The 27,849-nt window shown below is 53.7% G+C and overlaps 3 protein-coding genes and 1 pseudogene across 8 annotated transcripts in view; 3 read left to right on the forward strand and 1 right to left on the reverse strand.

Moving 5' to 3' along the window:
- LOC119105491 (NADH dehydrogenase [ubiquinone] flavoprotein 2, mitochondrial-like) overlaps window positions 1-956 on the forward strand; it is an 8,023-nt pseudogene extending 7,067 nt beyond the window's left edge.
- A 643-nt stretch (window positions 957-1,599) lies between these two features.
- Window positions 1,600-8,234, forward strand: LOC119106482 (CD109 antigen). Its single transcript, XM_037230136.1, has 8 exons — window positions 1,600-1,630; window positions 2,016-2,110; window positions 2,498-2,641; window positions 3,354-3,512; window positions 3,969-4,165; window positions 4,659-4,857; window positions 5,440-5,548; window positions 6,144-8,234. The coding sequence occupies exons 1-8, from the start codon at window positions 1,615-1,617 to the stop codon at window positions 6,320-6,322; spliced, it is 1,098 nt and encodes a 365-aa protein (XP_037086031.1). The 5' UTR covers window positions 1,600-1,614; the 3' UTR covers window positions 6,323-8,234.
- Window positions 8,235-8,949: 715 nt separating this feature from the next.
- On the reverse strand, window positions 8,950-12,543 carry LOC119105953 (39S ribosomal protein L13, mitochondrial). Of its 6 annotated transcripts, none has more exons than XM_037229533.1 (5): window positions 12,524-12,543; window positions 11,277-11,351; window positions 10,780-10,903; window positions 9,883-10,040; window positions 8,950-9,356 (listed from the first exon to the last, which is right to left on the reverse strand). In XM_037229533.1, exons 2-5 carry the CDS (start codon window positions 11,298-11,300, stop codon window positions 9,123-9,125), a joined length of 540 nt encoding a protein of 179 aa, XP_037085428.1. In that variant the 5' UTR covers window positions 11,301-11,351; window positions 12,524-12,543; the 3' UTR covers window positions 8,950-9,122. The 6 variants fall into 6 exon arrangements, with proteins under 6 accessions (XP_037085428.1, XP_037085426.1, XP_037085430.1 ...); XM_037229531.1 differs by having other exon boundaries at window positions 12,485-12,540; XM_037229535.1 differs by having other exon boundaries at window positions 12,517-12,538.
- A 290-nt stretch (window positions 12,544-12,833) lies between these two features.
- ND-24 (NADH dehydrogenase ubiquinone) overlaps window positions 12,834-27,849 on the forward strand; it is a 91,236-nt gene continuing 76,220 nt past the window's right edge. The window contains exons 1-4 of the mRNA XM_037229915.1: window positions 12,834-13,018; window positions 15,769-15,894; window positions 17,142-17,329; window positions 17,713-17,810. Of these exons, the coding sequence (XP_037085810.1) occupies window positions 12,983-13,018; window positions 15,769-15,894; window positions 17,142-17,329; window positions 17,713-17,810 (448 nt within the window). The 5' untranslated portion in view covers window positions 12,834-12,982. The remainder of the gene's footprint in view (window positions 13,019-15,768; window positions 15,895-17,141; window positions 17,330-17,712; window positions 17,811-27,849) is intronic.

Below are 27,849 nucleotides of genomic sequence, written 5' to 3' on the forward strand. Positions count from 1 at the left end.
GTTCCAGGACTGGGAGAACTTCCTGTACATTGAGCCGGAAATCATCTCCAAGGCGATGGGCTGGCTGGTCCAGCACCAGGACGTGCGGACCGGTGCCTTCCATGAGACGAGCAACTACAGCATCCCTCTCGACCCCAAGATGAACCCCAAGGTTTGTCGACTCATAGACGACGACTTGAGGGTAGAGGCCAGGACTGTCGTTCGGTCGTGTTTGAAGTGTATATGCTGGGAACAAGGCACCCCGTGGGTGGGTTGGGTGGGCGCGACTGCGTCTGGGTGTCAGCCACTCCGCGACGGGCTTCGGCGTCACGTCGTCTCTGTGTGGCTAGATGCGTCACCGCGGCCGTCCGTGTTATCTCCGCCTCTGGCGTCACCACCTCCGCCCTCGTGTCACCGTCACGGGTCGTGTCCGCCGCTGCCGGCCGTGCAATCTCCGCCTCTGACGTCACCACCTCCGCCCTCGTGTCACCGTCCCGGGCCGTGTCCGCCGCAGTCGTCCCGGCTGGCTGACCCGGTGCCGCTGCGCAACATCTCGCTGACGGCGCAGGCGCTCATCACGCTCTCGGCCACCATCGACGCGCTACAGGGCGACCTGCGCGCGCGCGCCAACGACGCCAAGATCGGCGCCATCAGGCGAGTCTCCGTCGCGGCGTGGCCGCCGGCGGCGCGGGGATGGCGCGGACGCTGTGTGCTACAGAGGAAAGTTTGTTGGGAATCCCGAACAGGTTGTGTTGAATACAGTGGAGCTGCAGGCGTGTGTTGCTTTACTTGCATTGACGCACGTGTCATTAGCCAAGTGTGCGTCGTGGCCTTCGATTTATCGCATGTAAGCATGTACATGTACACGCACCTATGTAATTGATATTTGTGGTGTCGTGTCATGCTTCGTGGCAGCAGTGAGCTGGGTTTTCAGTCTTGTTTCTGTGCCGTCCAGTGGCGACGCGGGCTGGGATTGAGGATTTGCACGATGCATTCCATTTGCGAGTGATCGCGTGCCATGCTGTGATGTGCCAGACACCTGCATCCGTATGTGAAACCTTGCCGCGGGCTGAATTCCCTGCGACGCTGGCCCTTCCTGCCAGCGGAGAGGCAGCCAATGTCATGAAATACACTCAGCAGCGGAGTCGGTGCCGTAGGACCGCAATGGCGACAGCGCCAGGTCCTGTTCCCAGTTGCACATACCGTGAAGTGGACGGCTGTGTGCCCCCGTAGTGATCCGTTGTGTCATTTCATCGTCCGGTATCATGTGGTGATTTGATATCATGCGATAATCTGATATCGTGTGATACTCTGATATCATGTGATAATGTGGTATCATGTGATCATCGGGTATCATGTGATGGTCTGGTGTCATGTGATGATCTGGTATCATGTGATGATCTGGTACCGTGTGACGGTCTGGTATCATCTGAGAACACCCGTCTGTGATGGCGCGCCACCATGCCCGTGATGAGCTTCCCTACCCTGTTGTGACGGTCTCGTCCGGCGGCGACAGGTATCTGGAGCAGCAGCTGCCCTCCCTGTCGCGGCCCTACGAGGTGGCCGTCGTGGCGTACGCCCTCAGCCTGGCCAACAGCGGCGAGCGGGATGTAGGCCTACAACCTGTTGGATCGCATGAAACGGAAAGTCGGTACGTCTCGTTACGGCAGTCTCTACTATCTGGGTTTGTTAGTGAGCGTGTAGCTCGGGTGTGTGATACAATGTCCCTTCCGTGGCCGGCGTTCAGCAAAAGGATGACCGCTGGATTGCTTACTTTGCCATTTTTACCGCTTTTCACCGTTTAGATTGCCAACATCGTTCGTGATGCTACAGCATTGTGGACTTCTCCCAGCTGGCATTTGCGCCATGAATTAAACCACACTGGCACCATTGATTTTCGCAGCGCCGATGTTGCTGGACGCGTGTATCTGGAAACGTCATTGATCAACGGTTGGTTCCCAAATGGGTTTCGCGCGCTCTGTGCGGCCTGTGCCGCTGGGCGCGTCGCTCACCGCTGACCGTGGCCATCGCGGCAGATGGCATGATCTACTGGTCACCGGCTCCGATCGAGACCAACCGGCTGACCAACGAGAACAGCCAGCGCAACCTGCTGCAGCCCAAGCTGGAGCAGGTGGGTCGGCCTGGCCGCCGTGCCGCCGCTCGGCGCCGCCGCGGGCTCGTGGTCCGCTCAGGGTGGGCCCAGCCTTTACTGGAGGGAATCGCCGAAGTGTGCGTGTGTGAGAACGCCGGGAGGGGAAGCGGGTCGCGTGCGGCCGGAGCCGCTCGCGCTCGGTCGCCACACGGACGCGCCGTGCCGGCCGACACAGCGCCCTGGGGTGCGGCGAGACGGCGCGGCCCGCCGCTGATCCCGGCCCACGTCACGTGTACCTGACCCAGAGCCCCGGCGGTCATGGCAGGCCCCCAGCTCCGGCCGGGGAGCGTGCTCCGCCTCAGCTGCCCAGCGCGCGGCCGGCCCAGACCTGACCTGACCTGGCCTCACGTGAGCCCTGCCCCCCAGCTGTACGACACCCGGGCGGTGGAGACGACGGCGTACGCGCTGCTGGTCTACCTGATCCGCGACGGCATCAACATCGACCAGGAGAAGATGGTGCTGTGGCTCAACACCATGCGGCTTCACGACGGCGGTTTCATCACCACCACGGTGAGCCTACGGCTGGTGGATTCACCGACGCATGGCAGCTGCAGCTAATGCTGCTGACGCTGCCGACTTCTGATGGATACCTCCAAGAGTGAGGGCCTCATGCGTAGGAATGGGCGCGAAATGGACGTAATGGTCGAAGCAGCGTCGCAAAATTCATTCATTAGGGTGTCCAGGATGTAAATGAAAATTCTTGCTACCAGAGTGCTGGCTCTCCTGTGGCCTCTACACCCAACTCGTCGGCACCAGTCCGCTGCCTTTGACCCCGCACCCAGACATCTGACCTGCCCGGCCCACCTCCACCTTACGATGAATGGGGGTGGTGATAGCGTTGTTTGTGGGGTTGTATAGGTGACATCGTTACGAGCTGACCCATGTGAGAGGGACTGGCATGTCCGTCGGTTCTGTGATGTTCGAACTGTTGTCAAGTAAGCCCACTGGAATGTTGTCGTTCACTGGCTACCGCAGAGACAGATCATGCGATGGAGCTGCTGACTGCTACTGGCTGTGGTGTCATCTCTGGTATTACGACCCGCTCACATGGTCAAGTGACGTCATCCGGCGCCGGTGTGGCGCCAGTGCCGTGTCGTTTTGCCATTGGCGTCAACCTATCGTCTCACGCCTCTCACTCTCCGCGGAACGCCGCTCCCGGCCGTATGACGTCACCCCACGCGCCTATGTGACGTTACACACACACACGGCGTGTTTCGGCCAGGACACGCTGGTGGCGCTGCGCGCGCTGGTGGAGTACTCGTACCGGGCCCGTCTGCGGGACATCACCGACATGCGGGTCAGCATCGAGGCCACCGCTTCCGAGCTCGACTCCACCATCGGCATCAACAACGCCACGCTCGCGCGCACGCGCATCCTGCCGGTGAGTGAGCGTCGCTCCCCGCCGGGCTCGGGAGGAGGGGGAGGGGTGGCGCTCGTGAGCGCTGCCTGTCCGGGACGGGGCGCTGCAGAGTTGTCGGGAGCTGGCGATGGGGGTTGAGGCGACGCCGGCACTGCTTGCGTCTTGGTAGAATCGGCCCAAGTACATATGAACGAAGGTCGTTAACTTGGGCAGGTAGGATTGTCAATGCTTGATTAAATTTAAAGCCCCAGGTAATCGTCAGCAGCAAGCCTTAAGTGGCATACTACAACCTAAAGGCATCGCTTCCTTCATTGCAAAATTCACTCACGTAGCTGGTATGCCCACCCACGCACGCAAAGTATGACTTCAGTATTCCCCAGGTATACAGCATGCGCACTATGCGTTCCTTGACCGAGCTGTCGCCTGACGGTGCGCGGGCCTTCCCATGCTTCCCGTCACGCGTCGCGTGGCCGGCAGTTTGAGAACGTCTGGGGCCATCTGAACGTGATCGGCAACGGCGCCGGTCAAGCGGTCGTCCAGCTGGACGTCAACTACGGCGTCGACACGCAGAACGGCATCAAGCGGCCGCCGGCCAAGTCGTTCGAGCTCAGCGTGCGTGAGGACTTCCAGCGCTTCCGCAACAAGTCCATCGGCATCGTCGACGTCTGCGCCAAGTGAGCGGCTGCAGGCTGGGCTCGGATGTGCCGGCGCTGGGGCGCTGGAGTCGCGCGTGTGCGGAGGTTGATACCGACCGGAAGGGGCCCATCGAGGGTACCGCCCGGAGGTGACTGATCGAGGGTACCGACCGGAGATGACCGCTGCCGTTTAATGTAGCCTGTCCCGCGGTGGAGGTGGAGGTGTGAAGGTATCTGCGGTGGAGGTGTGAAGGTGTTTGCGATGGAGATATGAAGGTGTTTGCGGTGGAGGTGTGAAGGTGTTTGCAGGGGAGGTGTGAAGGTGTTTGCGGTGGAGGTTGAAGGTTTTGCAGTGGAGGCATGAAGTGTTGCGCTAGAACGCCTCTCTCATCTTTGCCACAAATTCGCTGTACGTTGATTGCCATCCCACCCATCAGTTAGCTTTTCTCCAGCACCACGAGTGCCGCACGTCCTCTGAACTCGTCCTCCCCCCCCCCCCGCCCCCCCCCCCCCCTCCGTCTCCCGTCGGCAGGTGGCTGTTCCTGGACGAGGCTCCCCAGAGCGGCTCGGCCGTGCTCGAGATTGAGAACCCCACTGGCTACGTGTTGTACCAGCCGGAGGGCGACGCCGTGGTGCACGCGGCGCGCGCCGGTCGCGCCCCCCAGCTGCGTGACGTCATCGGCGGCCACGCCTACGGCCACGAGCGCGCCACCACGTGGTTCTTCGACTACGTGAGTGATGGCCAGCGGTGCTCCGGCCGTCGGGTGTTGGGCGTCAGGTCGCCGCGGTCATACGGGATGCGACGGGCGCTCTTTTCCTGCTGCTATGGTTGCCGGCCGCTGGATCATGTGACGCATGGCTCAGTGACACTTCCTACACTCTTTTTTTAGCGGTACTTCTCGCACTTTCCACGTATTGGGATGTTGTGTTGTTTTTGCGCTCATCCGTCGCAGGTGTTCGCGGTAGTCGCGCTGTAGCGCATTTTCTCCCTAGTGTGTGCGGTGCTGACCTCGGCGCGAAGTCGCCCCGACGCCGCAGTGGCGGCGCGGGAACGGTCTCTAGTGTCGAAGGATGTTCCTGCTTGGTCGCTTCTCGTTATGTGTTGGAGTCCACGGCGTGCCGTAGCCGTCATATCTGATGATTAAACTAGACCCCCCGTAAACTGGGTTTGATAGTTTCTTTTTTCTTTTTCACATATCAATATGTGGTTCTCAGGGGCTGTCCGTTTCCCAGTCTCTGAAAATACGGCCCATGTCATGTGGCCGTTTGCGACTATTGCCACTGACGCGGCTCCGTGTTGCGCCTCGCCTCAGATTCCGGGCAACGAGACGCTGTGCTTCAACTACACGATCCGCCGCTGGTTCCCGGTGGCCAACATGACCAAGTACCGGCGCGCCCTGCTGTACGAGCAGTTCCAGCCGGGTGAGTGCGGGGGAGGGGGCGGGGCGTCAGGCCGCGCCGACCACGCGGCGGACCCGGTTGCGCTGGGGTTGGATTGCCGGCTTTGCTGCGAGGGAGTCGGCGACTGCGCAGGTCTGGAGCAAGAGAATGCGCGAGGCTTTGTCGCGCGACTACGTCATCTGTGCGCGGGGTTGGAACCGTCTGGAGACGCGGCATTCGATGAGCCGCCGATAGCGGTATTTCGGCTCACCTTCAAAATGAACGGCGAACACCATTGTTCGGCGTGGTTAAGTGACTGTGATATTGACTGGTGTCATTTTTCGTACAAAAATGTCCCACGATGCTAGGTCTGGAGTCTACCAAAGGCGGTTGCGGTCGCGTTCAGTTCCGATTGTTGCACACATCGAAGAGCTGGACAAAGCTTATAAAAGCGTCGTGGTTTAATCTCGTGCCTGATCCAATTTTGAGGGATGAAAAGAGGGTATTTTCGAGTTTTTGTCGTGCGAAGTGCGTGTTGAAGCTGTCGCATTCTGTTCAATTGCAAAGCGAGTGAAAAACTAGGTCGAACAACTGTGATCTGCATGTACGCGCTGACACCGCCGGTTCACTCTTTCAGAGCTGTTCGAGATGCAGATGGTGAACTCCACCGTCCTGCACGTGCTCAACATCTGCGAGGTGTGCGGCTCTTACCAGTGCCCCTACTGTCCCTTCTACTCGTCCTCGGGCCTGGCGTCTGCCTCCGCGGCGCTGCTGGCGATGGGCGCCGCTGTTGCGCTCTGGCTCGGCCCCCGCTAGGGCCCCCAGCAGGGCGCGCTCGGGGCTCGCTAGGGTCACCGGCAGGCCGCGCTCGTCTGCGGCCTCGTTCGGTCGCCGGCCGCCAGGGGCGCCAGTGTACCGGAGCGGCGCGGGCCCCAGGTGGTCCCCGGGCTGGACCGGACCCGTCACGCTGCGGGGTGTGGACTGGAGCGGGCGAGCAGTCGACGGCTGGCAATCTTGGTAACCTGGCATGATGGTTGTATGGTAATCTGGTGCTTTTATTCTTTTGGATGCTTCGATTTGTTACACCCTGTGGGCAGTATTGCCCGTTTTACGAGGCGCACGTATCGCGCCCACGTTTCAAGTGTACCCCCTCCCCCCTCCCTAATCCTTCAGGTGCTGCCTTGTATCACATGTACGCTCTTGGTCAGTACTGGCCAGATGACGCTCACTTGCGTCAATTAACGCATTCCACTCCAGTAGCTGTGACGCACTTCGTGTTTTCATGTATCGTATCGGTCCGTTCCGTTGCGTTTCGGCCCGCTCCGAGGATAGCGTATCGGCTCAGCGGCCGTGTGTGGCGCTGGCGTAGCCCCGCGCTGGGCCAGCATTGGCAGCGCCTTTGTGCAGTGCGTCCGCGGCTACGCGACAGAATCTCAGCGCGTTTCAGTGTCCAGTCTTCCATGTGAAGTGAGGCTCAGTCTGTCGACGACACCAAAGTAGCATCTTTCATTCCGCTGTTCGCCATGTTATTCTGCGATCGTCTGCTTGGCACGCTCGTCAGCTGTATAGCTGTGTCCATCCTGCATCTGTACGTTCTCATTGTGTTAAAGACATTCATTTATCGAAACTATGCCAAAATGCATCCAGTTACAGTTAATGCAGCTGTGCGGTAGCTTTAGGTCCTGTTTTAGTCGTGAGACCGCATATAGATGCCTGTTCATTGTTCCATGTACTTAAATGAGACGTTCTCTGTAGAAGCCTCGTATAAGGCATTCGCCGCACGTTTGGCTTCCCGTCCTTGATGCTATTTCAAGGCCCCGTGAGGATTACGGGCTACTAAATTGTCCGCCAGCCAGGCCCTCGGGTCTCCTATCTCTGTTTACCCCTGGCAAAGGCGGGCCAACGCAACGCGGCCGGGTGGACGTCGCGTCCAAGAGGGCCTGCTTGTGGTTTTTATGCGACTTCCATCCGGTGGCCCGCGGACGGAGTCAGCACAGTGGCGAAGGGGAACGCCATGCTGGCGCGTCGTATTGCGCGGCCGCCTGCCGCTACCTTTTTTTCTTGCCGACGCTGGGTAAGATGTGGTGGAGCTAAATGTAAACTCCACGTCATTAAATGCGGATGGATCCAAGCAGAAGGGCACAGCCAGCATCCCGTTCCTCGGGCACTGGACTCCCTTTTGTCACGTTAAGTATCTGAACCTGTGTTCCTCCATTTACCTCTGCTTTTGCACTTCACACTGCTACCGTTTTTTGCTGGCACGTGCTCACGCCTGTTGAAGGATGCCGCAGCGTGTGCCGTGTTGTGACACGCGTTGCCGCGCCGTCGCCCAGTGTGTGCGGTCGAAACTCGTCGGTCCACACTGTGTTATCTCGAATCCGCACTTTGTCGGGTTGTAGTTAGGGATCGTCCATACGCACCGTGCTGTCTCGAATACCCACTTTGTCGGGTTGTATTTAGAGACCGAATCTCGTCCGTCCACTTCGTGTTGTCTCGAATCCGCACTTTGTCGGGTTGTATTTAGGTATCGAATCTCGTCCGTCCACGCATTTTTGACTGGTGTTGATGCCTTGTCGCCCTATACTTGGTACCGAATCTCATCCGTCCGCGCTGTGTTGATGGGCATACTTTGTCGCCCAATATTTGTAATCGAATCCCCTGCCGGGGCAGTTGCGTTAACTGACGCAGCTTAATGCAGGCGCTTCGTAATAAAAGCACTCTCGCGGTGGCGCGTGAATAAATGCTGCGATCGCGGTAAGAAGACAGCGTTGGCGCCGGATCAGACAGGCTGAGCCATTTGCCCCCATTTGCAGTGGGGATAATCGTGCCGATGGAATCCATTTCCGCTTCGACTCGGAGCCAACTGAGTTAATATCGACTCTGACTGGGCAGCGCAAGCCAAGTTGCAGTTGGCCCCGACCCAGGGACAAGGCCTTTTTTTGCATTTACTGCACGCGCATCAACATTAAGTAACAATGATACAGTCCAGCCTGACACCTCCTTTGAGCCGACTCATCGATGAGTCCAGTAACTTTGGTAGGTTAACCACGGGGTTAAACCACAAAGACATCGACAGGAACGGATTCTATCTCTACTGGCAAAGGTCTCGTTAACCGTGGATAGGACTCCCAGACTGCGCGGAGCGGAGGGCAAGCGAACAAACCAGTTTGCCGTAGCGCATGAAGGCCGCGCCGCGGAATCCTACACGCACATTCAAAGGTCCCGGCACGTGCATCGTGTTGAATAATTTCCTCACTATGGGGAGAATACGAGGGCCTCAGTTGAAATTCCGACCCGCGTGTCGTGCGTCTGACGCATCCGCGGCGTCTGACTCGAGCTGGCACGACGCCAGCACTACACACCAGGCTCTGACCTCTGACCTCACCAGGAGTCGGGACTGCTGTCCCTAACTATCCACAAAGTACGGACGCTCACCGACAGAACACTACATTCTCCAGGCGTATCAATCTCCACTTGTATTCCCAATGAGTCACAACACGCTCTCACCACTGCACGCACACGACAGTACGCGCTCGCTCCCGCCCCACCAGCCAGCGACCAGCTCGACCGACCGCCCCGCAGTCCCAGTCAGCGCTCGCCCGCTCCACTCAGTGACCTATCTCACCACATAATCAGCCGGATAATCGAACACCTTGGGGAAGTCGCGCACCTCCTGTTCGGTGTAGGAGTCGAGCCGGCGCGGCTGCGGCCGCAGCTGCGTCATCTGGCTGGTCACGTGACGCAGCAGCTCGGCGGGCACCTCGGCGTCGGCCACGAGGTGGAGGCGCGCCATCAGGGGCTTGCGCAGCAGCGTGCCGCCCACCGCCCGGTGCACCGCCCGCTGCATAATCTGGCCGCACAAGCGCGCACAGGTACAGCAGTGAGCAAGGTCAGGGGCACCGCCGGTCCCACACATGTGCAGTATTTTAATGGGGGGACTTGCAGACACGCTGCGTAAGGACGGTGTACAGCGCGTACCATTGTTTGAACGTCTTACGCAGCGGCAAGGCAGGACGTGACTTTTATGGCAAACGGGTAGTTCTGCTAAAACACATGCAACTGGCGTATGGTGACACTAACGCAACCTTGATAAGACGGCACAACATTCAAAACGTGAATGACACAACACAGCGATCGATATGGCGAACAAGCGACGCATCTAAAAACGGGATGTGTCAGCCCTTACGATGAGCCGGGATGCCGGGGGCGGGGGGGGGGGGGGGGGAGGGATCGCACCGCAATCATGAATCGTGGTGGCGGGAAAATTGAGAAGGCATCGATGCGTAATAGTCTTGTGCCATGCGCACCTGCAAGGTAGCGACCTGAAACGTTTAGGAGCGTTCGTGCCGGGCGCCCTGGCGGCTCTCAGTTCTCACCATGGTCGGGTTCTTCCGGTGCAGCTCCCAGGCCAGCGTCCAGGTGGCGCCGCCCTTAGGGTAGCCTGTGTGGTGGAAGAAGACCCGCTGGTACCATTCGGGCCCGGGAAGGGCGATTTCCCGACAGTTTGTCACCACCACGTGGTCGCCGCAGTCGCCTGTCATGAACGGATGGCGTCATGTCTCGGCGAAGGCAGCGAGTCAACCATCACATAGCTGATCGACGGAGCAAACTGGCACAAATGAGGATGAGGAGCCTGGTAGGCAGGTCTGTTGGCCATGAACAATAAACATGCATTGCTTACAGGGATTGTCACCTTTGGTGGCTATCACAAAACTGCGTAATGAGTGAAACTAACTGCAGTAATGGAAGGTGCACTAAGTTAATCCAAAACATAATGATCCCATTTCAAGTCTAGAACAGCTGGGCAGAGCTGTTATTGGCACCAACTGACTCCAAGTGTGGTCACTACCAGCAGCCCTAGCAAAGTGCAGTGCATTTCTGGACAGTTCACACTAGTTGGCCACAGCAAGCTGATGCCAGCCTTGGCAGTGCCCTCAAGTTGAAATGTGCATAATGCATGAAAACATTGGTGCATGAAGGTTCTGAATGACCTACACTTATGATGGGCTGCTGCACCTATGGCTACAAGCAGATCCTGATGAAACACGTGAATGTCTTTATTTTGAATGGATAGTCTGTAAACTGAACTGCTTGGACAATCCACAGGGGGCACAAGACATGGGAGACAATGAAGTCTAGAGAAAATAAAATGGCATTCAACCTGATGTTTTTACTGGCTGTACTTTGAGCTAAAAATGCATTATACAAACAGAACACAAGATGCACAGTGCACGTTTAGTTTGCCTTCCGCAAAGCAATGCAGTTATACTTACTCAAGGGGTGATATATTGGTTTGTGCTGCCCCTTCAAATATGCTGCAATTAGCTTGGCTGATTCAAAAGGGTTCTGCCACTTTGCATCATATATGTGCCAGATGCGAGAAAAGGTAGCCCATTGCTGCAAAATGAAAATGTTGAGTGTCACATAGGCATCACAATACAATAATTACAATTTTTCTTGTGAAGTTAGGTATGCTTATCAGTTTGAGTTATTCATGATTGAAAGTTAGCACTGACATTGGTTTTGCAAATCAGTTAAAAAAAGTTTGCAGTCTCAAATCCAGCCTATCATGACATAGCACAGCAAAGATGAACATTTTTGGGGGGAGGGCATCAAAAGGGCTTACCCACCTTACACCTACAAAGTTAGGAACCAAAAGCAGCCTAGCATACTTGTTTCTAATCAACTGATTTGTCATGCCATATTACATCAAACTCAGGTTCAGTGAACAGATCACCCACCAAAAACCATCTTGCACCAAGCAACATACCTTGGCTCTTTGCATAGATGACATTTTTCAAGACCACATGTATGCTCCAACAGTCTTACTGTGCCTGGCCTGAAACTATGCAGTCACTTCAGTTATCACACATGACACTCCAGTGACATAGTTAATGGCAAACACACAAAAATCATGTTATGGCAACTCCCTGCTGCCAGAAAATTTAAACAAAAAATACTTTCAAGAAACAACATGCCTTGAGCTTCAGTTAAGTTCATGAACTAATGCAGACTGCAGCTTTATACAAATCACAGAAAATTGGTGCCACAGAGCACTCTTTGTCCCAAGTTAGAAATGACAGAGCTGCTGCCGTGTTTACAATCCACGTATCACCTCAAGGCACCATATGCCTCAAGAACATCAGTAACATGGTTACCCCACTGCAGGTTATGGTCTCATAGCTATTGAATTGACCTGTTACACCATCCCTCAAGGTGGCAGGTAGCACTAGCTATGAGCAGGGTTGCAATGAAAGCTTTTCTTCATGCTACATAACACAAAACTTATCAGATTTGACTGACTTCCCATTCTGCATTTCACCAGCCCTCACAAGCATGGTCAAGGCAGGCTGCTGTTTTGGTAGTTGCAAATATCTGCCACCTTTGATTGAAAAAGGTTGGTGTCATAGAACAATCATGGTAATATGAAAACCAACTTAAGGCAACACTATACCACATCTGCATGCCACCTGTCATGGATTGTGGCTTTACTAAAGCAATGAGATACAGGAACTCCTTTTCTGCCTTCATAGAACAATGAAAGTGACAGCTTCAGAAATCGCAAAAGACACCAACACAGGTCAGCACAAGGTCCCGATCCAAGGAAACTAAAAGCACAATACAACACTGACACGTTTGACCGATATGTAGGAGGGAAAATTGAGGATCATACTAGAAAGTATGGGTTGGTCTGAGCAACACACCATGACCACCCATGTGCAGACACAATGCAACAAACTGAAAATATTCGATTTTAATGGGCTGATTTCATACATTGGCAGACATAGAACATCAATAATGAAAATAGCCGAATGGTTGAGTGCATTCCATCATCCCAAGCCATCATTCAATCCCAGCTACTTCTGCAAAAGCCAAAAATGGCTTTTGAATTTTTCATTTCATTAACCGATGTCACCAGCTTCAGTCAGCACCATAGTCAGCTAATTCTTAATAAATTTCATTTGTGAACCCCCGTGCTTGCGTCTTATCCTGTTGACTGTCTCGTGTACCTATCACCTTGATTTGCTACCCACACCGGAATTTCGTTATTCCTCGGCTCTAAAGCGCCAGTTATGGAACATTCGTCGACACCTCTTCAGCAATTATGAAAAATGAGAGTAGTTGATAGCTCAGCACGGAAAAGAGTACTGATGGCATTTAAAACAATTAACGGGTTGAACATAAATTAGAATTATACCTGCTAGAGATTGCCTATCGCACTAATAAGATGTAAATAACCTTGCTCTTGATGAAGAGAAAATCAGCTGTAGTGTCGACATTTCCAAAGCAAAAGTTACAAAGTTAGCGCAGGCATAAGTTCCTGTCCACTCTAATGCAGCTGTGCCATCTATGCCATCGTATACAATTCATACAATCTTTGAACTAAAGCGTTGGTTTTGTTGTGGCAGGAGGTATTGTTGAATTGGGCTGTGAGAATCGTGAGCGAGGGTGGTTGTGAAGAGAACCAAGGCAATAATGATGTCAAATGCTCTGAGAGCCTTGGCTGGATACGTAAGTTCCCGTTTTACATCGCTGTCGTGTGTACTGGCTACTGATGTCCAAAAATGTATGCAGTTCTAGTGATCTGACTACTGGCTTGGAGACTGGATTGGACCTAGCATCTCTTAGGCCCAATTGTTGGGTGGGCCCATGCTGGCAGGATATGTGTCTAAGAAGTTCAATCACATGGCTTGGTGTACTTTCCTACCTAATGTTAGAAAAATCATTGCACACCATTCGTCGTGTTCAAGGCGGCACATATCATAAATCATCTCAGAACAGGTAGAATCATGCTCCTACCTTCGAATTTCAATAACTTCGATGGGGAGCTCCCGAGCGCCGCACGCACCCCCCCAGCGCCGTTTCTGCGTTGCCGTTGCGTAAATACAATATTTCTGCTTACCAAGAACTCTACAACAAGGTAAACCATTTGTCGTGTTTAAGGCGGAACATATCGTAAATAATTTCAAAACAGATAGAATCGTGCTCCTACCCTCGAATTTCAATAAGCAACCAAAATCGTTTCTTATCGAGTTTAGGTACATTTATGAAACACGCAGGCCAGAATAGTCCAGAACATATCCTAACCTAACCTAACCTAACCTAACCTAACCTAACCTAACCTAACCTAACCTAACCTAACCTAACCTAACCTAACCTAACCTAACCTAACCTAACCTAACCTAACCTAACCTATCCTAACCTAACTGAGAATAGACCAGAACCTAAGCTAAGCTAAGCTAAGCCAGCCTGACCTGACCTAACCTAACCTAACCTAACCTAACCTAACCTAACCTAACCTAACCTAACCTAACCTAACCTAACCTAACCTAACCTAACCTAACCTAACCTCCCCACCCTATATCCCCTTCAACCCAGCATCTCATTGGCATCCATGTTCCATGCCATATATAGGTGCCATATAGTGAGCTTTTATTTAGCTGCCATGTTCTCATTTTGCTTTACATTCCCCACCCAATCCCCCGATCAAATTTCACGGATTCTTGCTACCTTGCCCCAGTACATTTTTATGGTTCGCGGTAAATATGGTGTATAGTTATAGTATGGTTTATATTGTATAGTTTATAGTTATAGTTATGGTTTATAGTATGGTTTGCAGTTAATATGGTTTATATGGTAAATATGGTTATGGTAAATATGGTTTATGTTTAGTAAATATTTTTATGGTTCGCAGTTAGGTTATGGTTGTCCTGCCTTAAACATGACGAATGGTTTACTTTGGTCCCGTACATTTTGTACAGTTCTTGGTACGCAGAAATATTGTATTTACGCAATGGCAACGCGGAAACGGCGCTGGGGAGTCCAGGCGGTGCGGTGCGCGCGGCGCTCGGGGGCCCGCCATCGAAGTTATTGAAATTCGAAGGTAGGAGCATGATTCTACCTGTTTTGAGATTATTTACGATATGTCATGCATTAAACACGACGAATGGTGTACAATGATTTTTCTAACGTTAGGTAGGAAAGTACACCCTGACCCATGGCTTCATGCCAGATTGCAGATAATACATGCTACACTGAGTATGCTTGTCATATTACAGGCATCCATCAACAGCATCAGTGCATGCATGTTGTAAATCTGGTATTCCATGGGTTGATTTGCAATTGCCACTAGGTTAAGTACTGAGAGTCAGTGTTTTGAGGAATTATGCTGCTAAGTTAACTTTAATGAACAGTGCTTACAGCACAATTTGGCCTTGCCTGAATTGGGTTATCCATGTCCCAGATTCAGAGGACTTGCTTCAAATAAGGGTCAGGCTGAGTGGAGGGATTTTTTGCCCAGGGCTGAAAGCTTAAGATATAAATTGTGTGTTGTGCTAAACATATTTGGGGCAGTGCCAATGATTCCAGCACAGTTACACTGAAATTAGAAAGCCTTGAGTTGGGCACATTATCACCATTGACTTTCTGCCACTGTATCAGATTGCAATGGTTATTTTAGACAAAGCTCCATGTGAAAATGCAGGGGTACCTGTGCTGAAAAACCTGAAAAATGCATGCAAAGTTCAGCATATCTTCATTTGAGCTGAGCTTTGCTCATATGTGCTGGGTTCATCATATCAGTTTTGAAATGAATGGATTTAATTTTCATGCTGGGTTGAGGTAATGTTTCTGGGCTTTGATATGTTTGATATCTGCTTTGCATCACTAAAAATCCATCTTGGCACAGGGCCATTAAATAAAAATTCAGCCCTCAAATATGGGGTCAGGCTGAAAATCTGAACTACTTTATTATATTTCATAATATCATGCTGTGTGCTGCTGCCCAAAAACTAAAATGCTTGAGTATTATCACCTACATATCAAGTGTCTGAGGCTGAAGTCCCATTTGTTGTCCCACGCTGGTGCTGAGAGCAATTAACCCGCTAAACTGGAATGGCGCAACTTTGGGATGGCAGGGGCTCAGGGTATGTACAACAATCCCTGCCTGGCCAATGGGAGCCATATGACCAGGACAGTCAGCTCACCCTTAAACCCAAATCATCATCATCATCTGCTTAGGAGATGCTCAGCACAGCTTGAGAAGATGGTGCTCATTGTATACCATAACAGGCTGATTTAATCTCCGCACAAGCCCATCCAGGTTCCTGCTTTTTCACACTGAGTTGAAATGTGAAGATCTGTTTGGTACCACTATATCTAAAAATTGCAGATATCACCACATGCATTACTGCCATGTAGCAGTCATTAACAAGTGGACAGTCAGGTGAGGCATCAGCCTGACCCATGTTGTTGTTCTACAGGCGCAGAGGGGGGTACGGCAGCTGCACAAGACCTCCCCTGCTGCCAGTGGCCAGTTGTTCGTCCACCGGGACTCAGACGCCAACAACCCGAACACGCCGTTCGAGTTCACGGCCGATAACCTGAAGGTGAGGACTGACCTGTTGCTGAGTCGGGTCAGTCTACGCCGATGACCTGGTGCTGGTGGCCGGGCCAGTCTCCGCCGATGACCTGGTGCTGGCGGCCGGGCCAGTCTCCGCCGATGACCTGGTGCTGGCGGCCGGACCAGTCTCCGCGGATGACCTGGTGCTGGTGGCCGGGCCAGTCTCCGCGGATGACCTGGCGCTGGCGGCCGGGCCAGTCTCCGCCGATGACCTGGTGCTGGCGGCCGGACCAGTCTCCGCGGATGACCTGGTGCTGGTGGCCGGGCCAGTCTCCGCGGATGACCTGGCGCTGGCGGCCGGGCCAGTCTCCGCCGATAACCTGGTGCTGGTGGCCGGGCCAGTCTCCGCGGATGCCTCTGTGCAGGAGGATGGTTCTGGACCACTGGAAGTATTTGGGATCCAAAAGTTGTGTGTCATTGGGGCTTCACGTCGCACTCAGCTGCTGAAGCTATATGGCGTCGCCTGCCTCTCACCCTGGTAGGAAGGGTGGGCACCGTGGGGTCGTTGGGAAGGCGGTACCTTGGGAAGAATGGATGCTAACAGAATACAGGTCTTCCATATGCCTGGGTGGTCCAGGTTCCGGAGATTCGGAATGTTCAGAAGGGAAGCAGAACCTGGTTTAACTAGGGCCGTGTTGAGATCTATGTGTTTCTTTGATCTGAAGTGGTCCCACATCTCCAACGTACATATCCATGTATGTTGTAAAGAACTTTATTTCAAACTGGTGTATAGCTGTGGCGCTCTTGGACTCGCACCAATGATTATCTGTTCTCAAAGTGCTTATCAGTAGATGAAGTCCCATCAAGATCCACCACGTGTCACTGCCCAGTAGCTTGATTTGGCCGCCACAGCCTGCTAGATGGCCCACAACCATGAGGCGAACTGGCGGCCGAACAGTGTGGTCACGTCCGCGTGGCGGCCGGATGTATAACCCGCTGCTGCGTGTTTCTGTTGCGTCCGTCTGGACAGGTGGCGGCTGCCGACCTGCGTCTGCCGTCCCGTCCCGTCCCGTCCCGTCCCGCGTCCCGTCCCGTCCCGTCCCGTCCCGTCCCGTCCCGTCCCGTCCTGCCGGCTGGTAGATCCGTGGCCCGCCGCTGTGTGACGTCTCGTCGCTCCCGTCCCGGCGGCGGTCAAGCCTCCGCTCCAGCACCGCATAACGCTCTAGTTTCCCGCTGTCACACGAGGCGCTGTGTTTGACCCGCTGCACTGCCGCGCGTGTGGCGTGTCGACAGCGGGCGGAAGCCATCATCTCCATCTACCCGGACGGCCACCAGAAGGCGGCCGTGATCCCGCTGCTGGACCTGGCGCAGCGGCAGCATGGCTGGCTCCCCATCTCGGCCATGCACGCCGTCGCTAAGATGCTCGACATGCCCAACATGCGTGTCTACGAGGTGGCCACCTTCTACACCATGTTCAACAGGTCGGAGCCAGGCGGACGCTCTCGCTGGTGACCCATAACTGTTGATCGTAAGGGGTTGATGTGCCAGTGTAGTTGGTTCAGTTTGCTGAGTAGCTCGCGCCGGGCCGCGTTTTTGGCAAAGCCTGTCAGGCGCCGCCGCTTGTCTGATGCTGGGTCGAGCCCAGCGTTTCAGCGATCCCGTGTGATTTTCGCGGCTCGAGAACCTCCCATCCTGAAGTGAGGCCTTGAGCGCCGTGTGGTCCCATGCGCTGGAGCGGCCCACCGCTCGCCTGCTGGTGGCGGCGGCCCGGCGGCGTGCTGTACCGTCTGCCGCCAGACCGGGGCTGACAGCGCCGGTCGCGTGCCGCCGCTGGCCGCCCGCTGACCGTCCGCCCGCTCGCCAGGAACCCGGTGGGCAAGTACCACGTGCAGCTGTGCGGCACGACGCCTTGCTGGCTGTGCGGCTCCGACGACATCATGGCCGCCATCCAGAACAAGCTCGGTGGGTACCGCGCCGGCGTCCTCGGCCGGCGGGCGTCGGGCCCGCCTCGCCGCGGTCTGCTGGGGACGGCCGCTCTGCGCGCCTGTGTCGTTAGGCCGTCAGGCGACGCCGGTGGCCTGCGCCCCCTACCACATCCATTAATCACATTCGCCGCCGCTCTGTATACCGCTTTGGCGGCATTCATCAGCCGCTAAGGCGACATGAATGCAAGGCGGGGAACCTTTTTCGTGCCAATTAACAGCTCAATGTACAAATTTTCAGCTGACGCGGAATTTCGCCCGCGCCGTCGGCAGGCTCTAAGCAATCGCGTGACGACATGTACATGAAAGTAGACGCCGTAAATGACCGAGCGCCAACTCAGACCCCCCCCCCCCCCCTGCGGCAAGTGCTTCAAGTAAAATGTGAACCCAAGTCGATAGAGGGACCCTGGACACGCCTGTTGCCAGCCTGTACCGCTCGGCAACAGTCTTTTGCTAGTTTTGAATCCTGTGATGGGCTAATGACATTTCCAAGGGCAAGACGAGCCAAGAACTTCAGTGGGCGTTGCGTTCACCCTTTCCAACTGCATGCTGCTTTTCACTCTCGCTGCGCCCAACAATCTCTAGAAAGGTTAGATGTCATGTAACCCACTGATTTTATTTTTTGTCCGTTGCTGCACACTTAGACGACATGAGTCAAAAGCGGAGATGGTGGGATGGGGGGGGGGGATAACCACGCCCACTACAGATCAGCCCGTAGACGGGAATGTTGGCGTGCAGGCAAATTGGAATGCCTGCTAGACAATTGTAGTGTTCGCAAATGTTTTTTGACATTAGTAGGGAGTGTTCCACATTAGTATGAGGGTTTTGAATTGATACCGACGTATTGAAGATAATTCGGTGCATTTCACAGCCCTGCCCTTCCTCAGACCTACACCCCTCTAGTTTCTAAGCTACATGCCCGCGACGATGGGCAGACTTTTACGGAGACTGTTTCAAAGTCATCCAGCCATCCAAGATGTCATAACAACGTCATTCAAACCTGTCATTCCAGTAGCCATGTGGCAGGCAAGGCTAAGCAATATTTGACCGTCGAGTCGTTCATATGTGGCGTTTGTAGAGGCGATTTCCACATACAACGGCCGTCGATTGGCTCTCAATAGTGTGCGAGTTACGATGGCGCAATCAAACAATGAGGTATTGAGGGCCATTTTTACTGAACAGGGATATTGTGTTGTCTGGAGCAGCCTATTCCACTTGAACTTTCCAAGTATACTTATAAGTTACACGTGAGCTGATTTCATGATGCTTGTCCTTGCTTCAATATCTTCAAATGTGGAGCATTCCGGCTCGCATTCCGTTTAGCATTCCGGCTCGCGAGCAGCCGCTATATGTCCGTGAGAATTTGGAACATTCGCGAAGGTCGCAACGCATTATATCATGAAGTTTGGAAGCACAAATCAAAACCGCTAGCTTTAGAAGTTTGGCATCCAAGCTTGAGCACCGCCACGTCCGAAGTTCGCGTCAGCCCGCTCTTGACCGAATGTTTCATTTTGTCCATCTTGCTAAAAGTGTCAATTAATTTTTGCGGATGGTTTTACATTTGTTCGAAAATCGTACATTTGCTGTATTGCCGACTTTGGTCTGCATTTCTCAATTTCTGGGAGCACAAACTTGTGTTCTGCGGCCTGAGGAGCACCAGCTGCTCAGTCTACCGCGGCGCGTTTTCGTGAGGCACAGGGGGCAACTTCGGCGTCTGGCTACGTGGCGGTGGCGCGGCGCGGCGCGGCTGCTCCACGACGTCCATCTTTTCACCTCGTGGTACGCAGGTTCGAAAGTCGATGCCATTCGCGTGCCGCCACTGAATAAACGACTGGTACTACGCAGCGGCTTACACAGAATGTTTAAGGTATAGGTAGCTGACGGAGTTACGAATGGTAACCTAACCTGAAACACAACAGAGAATACAACATTTATATCGGAAACAGGAGTACAGGGAACTGGTACGAATGCGTCGTCCATCCATAGAGATCAAAACAGCTGCCGATTCCGGGTTTGGAACATGGCGGCCTTTGCGACGTCGTAGAAGTCTCTTCCAATGACTTCTTGCTGTCGATAGCAGACTTGACATTGGTATGCACAGAGACCGCATAAGCGCTTACCGCCGCAGACGGGCCACGCAGCAGCAAATCGTCGGCGGCCGCATCGCCGCGCGTCGGCCGCAACCGGCGGCGTACCGCAGTGTTTTTGTCTGAGATTGCCCCGGGCGTCCGGCAGACAGGCCCGTAGGGAGCTGGCGAAAACCTCAGACGCCAGACGAGCCGTCCAAATTGGCAATCGGGCTGCGACCCGCGGGGCGTGCTGCTGGTGCCGAGATGAGCGAGCGTAGCGCGGGCGGTGCGGACGTGGTGCGGACGTAGCGCGGACGGTGCGCACGTGGCGCGGGCGGCCCGGCCGTGGCGCGGGCGGCTTGGACGTGGTGCGGACATAGCGCGGATGGTGCGGACGTGGCGCGGGCGGCCCGGCCGTGGCGCGGGCAGCTCGGACGTTGTACAGACGTGGCGCGGGCGTTGCGGACGTGGCGCGGTCGGCCCGGCTGTGGCGTGGGCGGCCCGGCCAGGTCGGGAACGCCGCTGCCGACACGCTGCAGCTGGCACGCAGTTGTGGTAGGCTCCCTGGTTGGGCAGCATGTGCGCTTACGGAAAACGGCCGCGTGCCATCCGTGGACGCCGTGGGCGGTGCATGGACTGCGCTAGGAAGTGCCCCTTTGAAACAGGGGCTGCACTGTCACCGTTGTGCAGCAGTCCAGATGTGGGAAAATGCTGCCCTCTCCACCACCTTGTTTGTTACCCTTGCCCTGGAGGGTTCGCCTGACACGTCCATAGTGGCCTTTGTCAGCTGGCTTGTTCGTGGTATGGACTCTCGCCAACGTGTGAGTGATTGCAAATGCCACTGTCTTTCCCCGTTGTGATTGGTGTATTCGGGAAGGGCTAGCCGATTGGCGTGTCGGGCGCCACGTCGATGGAAATGTGTTGCTGTCGTTTATTTCCGATGATAAGCATGCCGCAGTAAGACGTGGTTTGAGGGGTGGACTGACGCGAGAGCGCAACGCTTAAAGCTAAGCGCTTCCCTCATCAGAGACGACAGTCGAACAATCGGTTTGTACCGTAAGCGCCTCTCCCATCAACCACTGCAGCTGACCAATCGGTTATTGCTGCTGGCGAACCGATGACCCATCGCCCATTCTTCCGGCCTGCCGGCTTTGGCGAACCACAGGTTGGCCGCCGTTCCGCCTCACACTCACAGGCCGTCACCTGCCGACGGCGGACACCCGGCTCGGTGGCGCCACCAAGCCAACCCTCAGCTGCCCACGCCTGCTGGAGGCCGTGAAGCGAGTTATTCGGTTTGGAGAACGCATGCGTGGAAAATGTCGGCTATCTGCTGCATATAAACCGTTGCCTCTAGTCTAGTAAATTGCCTCATAATTGCCTCAAGTCATATAAACCGTTGTCTCTAAGATAAATGTTGAGTTGTTGGTCTTCATTAAGCACTCGCAGAAGTTTTGGTTCAGGTGTTCTGTTTCACACATCGTTGCAATTCTGGCTTGATGATGGAGTGGGACTGCGCAGAATGTGGTGTTTTTCGGTCTTTATCTGTGTGAACTACGAACACAAAAAAGACGAAATGTTGAATTGCGGATTTCGAACATGTGAGCTTTGAGAAGGTTTAGCAATTCTGCCGACTGAAACTATTTTCTGCCATTTTTCTATGGGTTACGGGTTAAAGCCAGCGTAAACTAAAAGAAATTCAGAAAGTTGTTATATCATTTTTTGTATTCAACATATCGTCAAAACGCAGATCCCATGTTTTCTATTAAATAAATACAAAACAAACCTCAAATTATTACAAAAGCATGATCAAAATGTGTGGCGTATCAGCTGAACTGGTCCACCAATCAGCACCTGAACTTATATCCTAAGTCCGCTGAACATGGCCTGCCTTACATTTGATTGCTCCTTTAACCAGCTGCAGGACGCTACCACGCAGATGAATTTATTTATCCAGCATTATGCAGCAGTGAATAGATAAATCACCGTGAAAGATGATTGAGTACTATAAAATCTGCTTCAAGTCAAAAGGAACTGGCTAATGCGTCACAGGTCATGCATGATTGCAACGCAATGTCATGGGACAAAATTATATTACTATTGCCTTTGAAATGTGCATATGTGGTCTGAAGCAAGACCTGTAGTTTTACGGCGGGATGGCACTAGCAATTTGAGTTTGGCGTCCCCAAAACCCGATGATCATTTCTTTCCACGTATTTCGACAAGTCAATACAAGTCGCCGGTGCATTCTACAAAACATGTTCTCGCACGCTGTGGAACTATTTAGGATGGAGCACGATAATGTTACAGAGACATATACGAACCATACACGAACCGACACTGCTTCACTCTCAACAACAACCAACGGCCCAGATAAAATACGCACGCGACATTAGTTGCGAAAGCAACAAGACACCCGGTAAGCAACGCGATGACACACAGCCTTCGAACAGGGTCATAGCACACCAGAACTCCAGCATACCACCCACCACGAGAAAATGGAGCCCAGCCCTGCTCGAGGTCACGCACCCTACAGTTCTCAATCCTGCAAACGACAGATACAAGGACGCTGCGGTGCGAACACACCGCCAGTGTATCACAGCTTTGACACGCCGGGAAGCATCTCAAATGCTAGCCTGGGAATGGGAATGTCAGTCGCCAATGTCAGGGTTCGCAGCGGCCGGTTGAAACAGTTTCTGCCCGCCGGTTTTCGCCGGATAAAACCGGTCGGCTAAAACTACGGGTAGTAAACACTGGCAGAAACTGCTCAAACCCAAGTATTGCGGAACATGCTTGAAGCCAATGGAGCGAGTGGGATAGCAAAATAAGCTGTATGTTTAGCATACATAACTGGATGAAGAAAATCCAAGACGTCAGATATTAATATGAAGATGCAATGAATACTCACTTACACGAAGCAGATCATAAAAATAATAGTCATCTATACTTGCAATATAATCTAAATTGTGATTAGGACCAGCTGGGACAGTTTTTACCAGCCTGTTAAACCCCCCACCCACGCAAAACAAGGTGGCAGAAGCCATTGTCAGCAAAACCAGCAGTGCCACAGTTTTCCACTGTCTTCTCACGTGCATGGTGCGCTATAGTGTTGTAGTCTTTTAGTCGTCTAGGTGTTGTAGTCTTTCGAGTATAAGGGGGTCGCCGGCTGCCAAGGGTCCATCACAAATTGTGACATCATTGTCAATGTCAATGTGAGAAACATGTCATGTTTTGCTACGTCAAACAAAGGAAGAATGTTAACCCTGTATTTGTAGCTGGTAATTTGTCGAGGCAGGATTCGTGATAGTGGGTAGATACGACTGTGAGCATGCAACATTTATCGTCCCAGGCGTGCTAAAACTGTTGCCAATCTTGACTGCCTGCTGTCAGAAGGATGTGAATCTAGCCCAAAAAGAAGAGTTTCGATTGGCCAAAGTGGTCCTTGCACTGGAGGAAGACATCCATCTGCCGTATCTTATCAAAACATGTATTTATGTCTTAGTCATCGATGGTTGAGTTATGGCGTTGGTCATAGGCTATATGAAGATAATTAGTTACATATAGCAGCTAAATATGTGTGCTATGATTTAGACACCACCAACTTTATTTTTTTCCGGGAGCAGCTCATTCTCAGTTAAGGTAAAGGCAATTATTTCAAACCTTTTTGACACGCAAGGAAGCAAGCTGGTTGGTCCGCAGTTGACAGGATCCGAGCTTCACTCTTTGTTTTTGAAAACTGGATGAAGATTGGCTTCTTTCCACGGAGAAAGAAAAACACGTTGGCGAGCGACATTTTAAACAGTTTCGCTACTGAAGTTTTTATCAAGACGACGGTCATTTTTAACGTTGCATTATCTGTGCTCGGCTTGGCCTGGCGGGCCTGGCGGGGCTGTTTGCGGGGTGGGGTGGCGTCAGCCGCCGGCAGATGCGCCGGATCTGGCCCGGCGTCTTCATCAGCGCCGACTGAAAACCAATCTTGCCGAGTGCGCGGGATCGCCGACCCGAGGAAGGCACTCGACCGCCCGACGTAAACAAAGGCACCCCGCAATCCCCCCCCCCCCCCTCCCTCCCCATTGATCGGACCCGCGTAATGCGCCGTAAAGTGTGCCGATTTGACCGCATTGGCGGTCAAAACAGCTCTTGGCGCGGACGGTGCGCCATTAGCTGTTGCCGCGTGACATGGCCCGGCCGAAAATGGCCGAGTTCCGGCGCACATAGAGGCGGGGCGTCGACGGGGACGTTTTGGGCTGGTCTAGGCTAGGATGTCTGCGGGGGAACCGAGCGTGATTCTGGACGGATAAAAGAAAGACGGAAAGAGCTGGTCTTGTATTTTGAATGATGTCAACCCACCACGAATAGGAGGAGCGTACCTTCGAATGATAATTGGGTTTAGAGCGAGAATGCACGAGGTACACTCATTTTACTGCCTACGTCATCTCAGAATTTTGAAGGGCACGTTAGCTTGCTCCGTTATAGGGGGCTTAGCCGGCGCTCAACCAAGGGGGGGGGGGCGTTGAGGGCCCCTCCGGGTTCTCGACAACGGCAACCGAATGCTTATAGAGATTGACTGACAAATATTTCAGTGTGCGTCAGTTCCTCATTTTCTCATATTTTACCAAATGTTGACTGATGGGTAATCTTAGGTGACTGGAGTGTGACGGGCATGCCCTGTTTTAAAACTGGAAAATTGCATTATCCAATGCAGCGGCTGGGAATCGCTATGAAAGATGTTTTGGGAAGCAATTTGCTAATGCTACTTTTCTGTTGTTTCGGCTGTTCAAGGGTTAAGGCTTGGATCATAGGTTTGCTAGTTTTTGTCTACTCCAGTCCATATCTATGGAAGTTCATGGACCAAATGAGGCTTGTTTGGATTGAAACTGATGAAGTTGTGAAATTGTGCCCAAAATTCTGCTAGGGTGAAAAATTGCTGATCAGGCCAACGACCTCGGGTCAGTTCCGTATACATCGATTGAACGTCTTATACGGTTGTCGCTGACTTCCACGGACTTATTTTTATTTTGAAACCTTCATTTTTGTCAAAAAGGTTTTGCTTCATTCTGATTAATCCGACCTCGGAAACCGTACGACGTAAGGCCAGATTCCAAAGAAAAGTCACTGGGTTTGCTGGGCAAAATTTCATTTTATTGTATGCAACTATCAAGTTCTTTCAGAACCCACTCGTTATGATGATGAAATATTTTAGAGTGACCTAGTATAATCTGACATGGTTTTCGTTAATAGAACACGCCTCGTCCCTCGCCGATGAAAGGAATCGCCTCGTCCTCTTGACTTCGAGTAGTTGGTATTTGTTTCGGATTAGTTTCAGGCGTAAGTTAGTAAACATATTTTGAACAAAAAGCTCTCCAAGAATAAGAAATGTGAAATTTTGCTGATGTGCTACCATACAAACTAAAACATTGAATGCGACCCTGCACAGGTTAAGACTCTCGAAATGAAGTTAGAATGTGGTTAGTGTCATTCGGTCATCCAAAGATAACGACAATAGACTGAAAATGAACTCCAACTTAAAGGCCTTCAGGAAATGTAAATGTAGCAAAAATTATTTGACCCATTGTGACCCCTGGTGACGTAATCGTGCAGTAGAAAACGCTTAGTAAATGCACATTATGAGCTATACACAATACGTACTTGGAAATTGCCCTTCCAGCCCCTAGCCTCATAGTACCTGAGATTCTGGGGTCCCCTGAGAGTTGCCGCTCCCCGGTGCGGCAGGATAATTTTCTGGAGGCTGGTGAACTGCGGGCTAAGGTCGCCCTAAAACAGGGACATGCTCGGAATGCGGCACCTTTGAGAGGTCATTTTCGTTTTGAAGAGCTCCGTAAGCGGAACCAATGCTTTGCGGCGCGGACCAGTCAGTGATAAAAATTGACGTGCGGTGTAAATTCGCAACCCACGCAAAGCATGGTAGGAATGCAGTTAAATGATAATGAACTAATTTCTGGACACCTCCTCGCCCTGATTGCGCATACTCGTGCCAGTGGTTCCGTGTGGGTGGAAGTGGTCGCTTGTTAAGCTGGACAGTAACAAATGCCACTGGACAGGTGGGAGCGTGGAGCGGAAGCTCTGACGTCACGGCCTCGGGGTTTGCGAGAGCGCACCGGGGGTATGTTGCCAGCGAACCTCGCCTTATTTCCGCTGGGGCCTGAGGGGGATATATCGGGCCCGACAGCCGTCTGCCACACCTGAACCGTTTTTTTTGCAACTTTGAGCAACCAAACAAAGCAAAGTTGCAACTTTGCAACTTCGAGCAACCACGTGTTTAACCGCTCTGTGTGTGTGTGGATGGGTGCGCTTCAGGGTCCGGCCCCAACACAGCAGGGGGGGGGGGGGGGGCGCGGGCCGGGGCCGCTGGCATGCTGCGTTCTCGCCGTCGACGCCGACGAGCGGCCGTCGGTCCGTCGGCACCCTGCGCCTGTCATGGCCCTTCGGTCCACTGCCACGCTCCGCCGACATCAGGCAGCCGGGCCACGCCCCGGCCGATATTATTGGACCGCCTGATCCAATGTGGCCGGCCATCTGAGTGGGTGTTTGAGCGAAATCTGATTTGTGCCGGACACCACACGCGTCGGAGGGAGAGGGAGAGGTGGGGGAGGGCGCCGGCACCGCTTGAACCGGGGCGGCGGGCACGCAACACGGCTGCCCCGCGCCCTCAGTGAACGGGCCGGGCCTAAGAGCGCGACTACGGACCGGGGGCGTCACGGCCGTGCCGGTCAGTGGGTAACCTATCGTCGACGACGCTCACCGTTGTCCGGAGGTGCTGAGTTTTGGTCAGTGGCTGGCATTTGGTCAGCGATTAATCCCTGGTCACGAATGCTAAACTTTGGTCAGTGATTAGATTTAAAACATTGATTGATCTCTTGATCGGCGAGGGAGCTTCGTTCGGTGGTATTGACCTGCGGCCATCGGTTGACCTTTCATCTGCGGTTCTGACCTCTGGTCAGTGATGGGTCTTTGATCAGCGATCGGCCCGTGCCGGCGGCTCACATTCGGTGGGCGGTGGAGCTCTGTTCAGCGGTGGCTGGGAGTCGCAGGCCTTCATTTAGGTCTACCTAGGCTGTGGGGCGCCAGGGAGTTCGATCGGGAGGCTCCTCCATTAGCCGGTATTTGACGCAGATCCCGGCGGGTCCTGCGAGCCACGCGGATGCGCACGCTCTGGTTGCCGTCGGTGTCCGCCTGGGGACGTAACCTTTCGTCGGCATTAGCGCCGTCCGCCCTGGTGCTCGAATTGAAACGCTGCGTGAGTGATGGCTGGTGGCTGGCGGTGTCCCAGACGCGCGGGTCGACCCCAGCGCGATCGACACTGCCCGGCAGACCGGGGCCGTCCGCTGGCCGGTTCCATTCGAGCTGACTCCGGCACTAGCCGCTTCTGGGTCCGTGGGCGTTGACGTCTACGACCGAGATGCTTCTGAAAATGCGGGCCCGATGCGGGTAAACAAGTTCAGTTCTTTGTTTGCGTCTGGCAATATTAAATCAAAGTCGGCCGGCCCGCTGGCCCTGACTGAACGGCCGGCCGCGCGGCGGGCCGAACACTGCCGCCGATCGGCCGACACAATGGAGAAGCCGGAGCGCCGGCCGCCGGGATCGATCTGGAGGCGGCCGGCGCCGACTGTGCAGGCCGACCTGGGGTCGGGTCGGAAGGGGGGGGGGGGGGTCGGGCGCGGCTGCCTCGACCGCCGTTCGCTTAGCCGTCTCCCCACAACTAGCGACGTGACGGCAGACGACCCAGCGGCGGCGGAAGCTGTTATTGTTTTTGTCCCGCAGCAAGCGAGCGTCGAGCGCGTTTCGACACCGCCCTGACACCTCGGTGCTGGGTTCGACATCGAATCGAACTGACCGTGACTCGCTCTGTTCCACTATCGATTCGCCGTTCTGTTGTCCACCAGCGAGGCTCAGAATGACAGACCGCTGAGTGCCAGGTGTTTACAACCTCTC

The sequence above is a fragment of the Pollicipes pollicipes genome, unplaced genomic scaffold (genome assembly GCF_011947565.3).
Source record: "Pollicipes pollicipes isolate AB1234 unplaced genomic scaffold, Ppol_2.1 Scaffold_6138;HRSCAF=7277_pilon_pilon_pilon, whole genome shotgun sequence".
In the NCBI taxonomy this organism is placed as follows: Eukaryota; Metazoa; Arthropoda; class Thecostraca; order Pollicipedomorpha; family Pollicipedidae; genus Pollicipes; species Pollicipes pollicipes.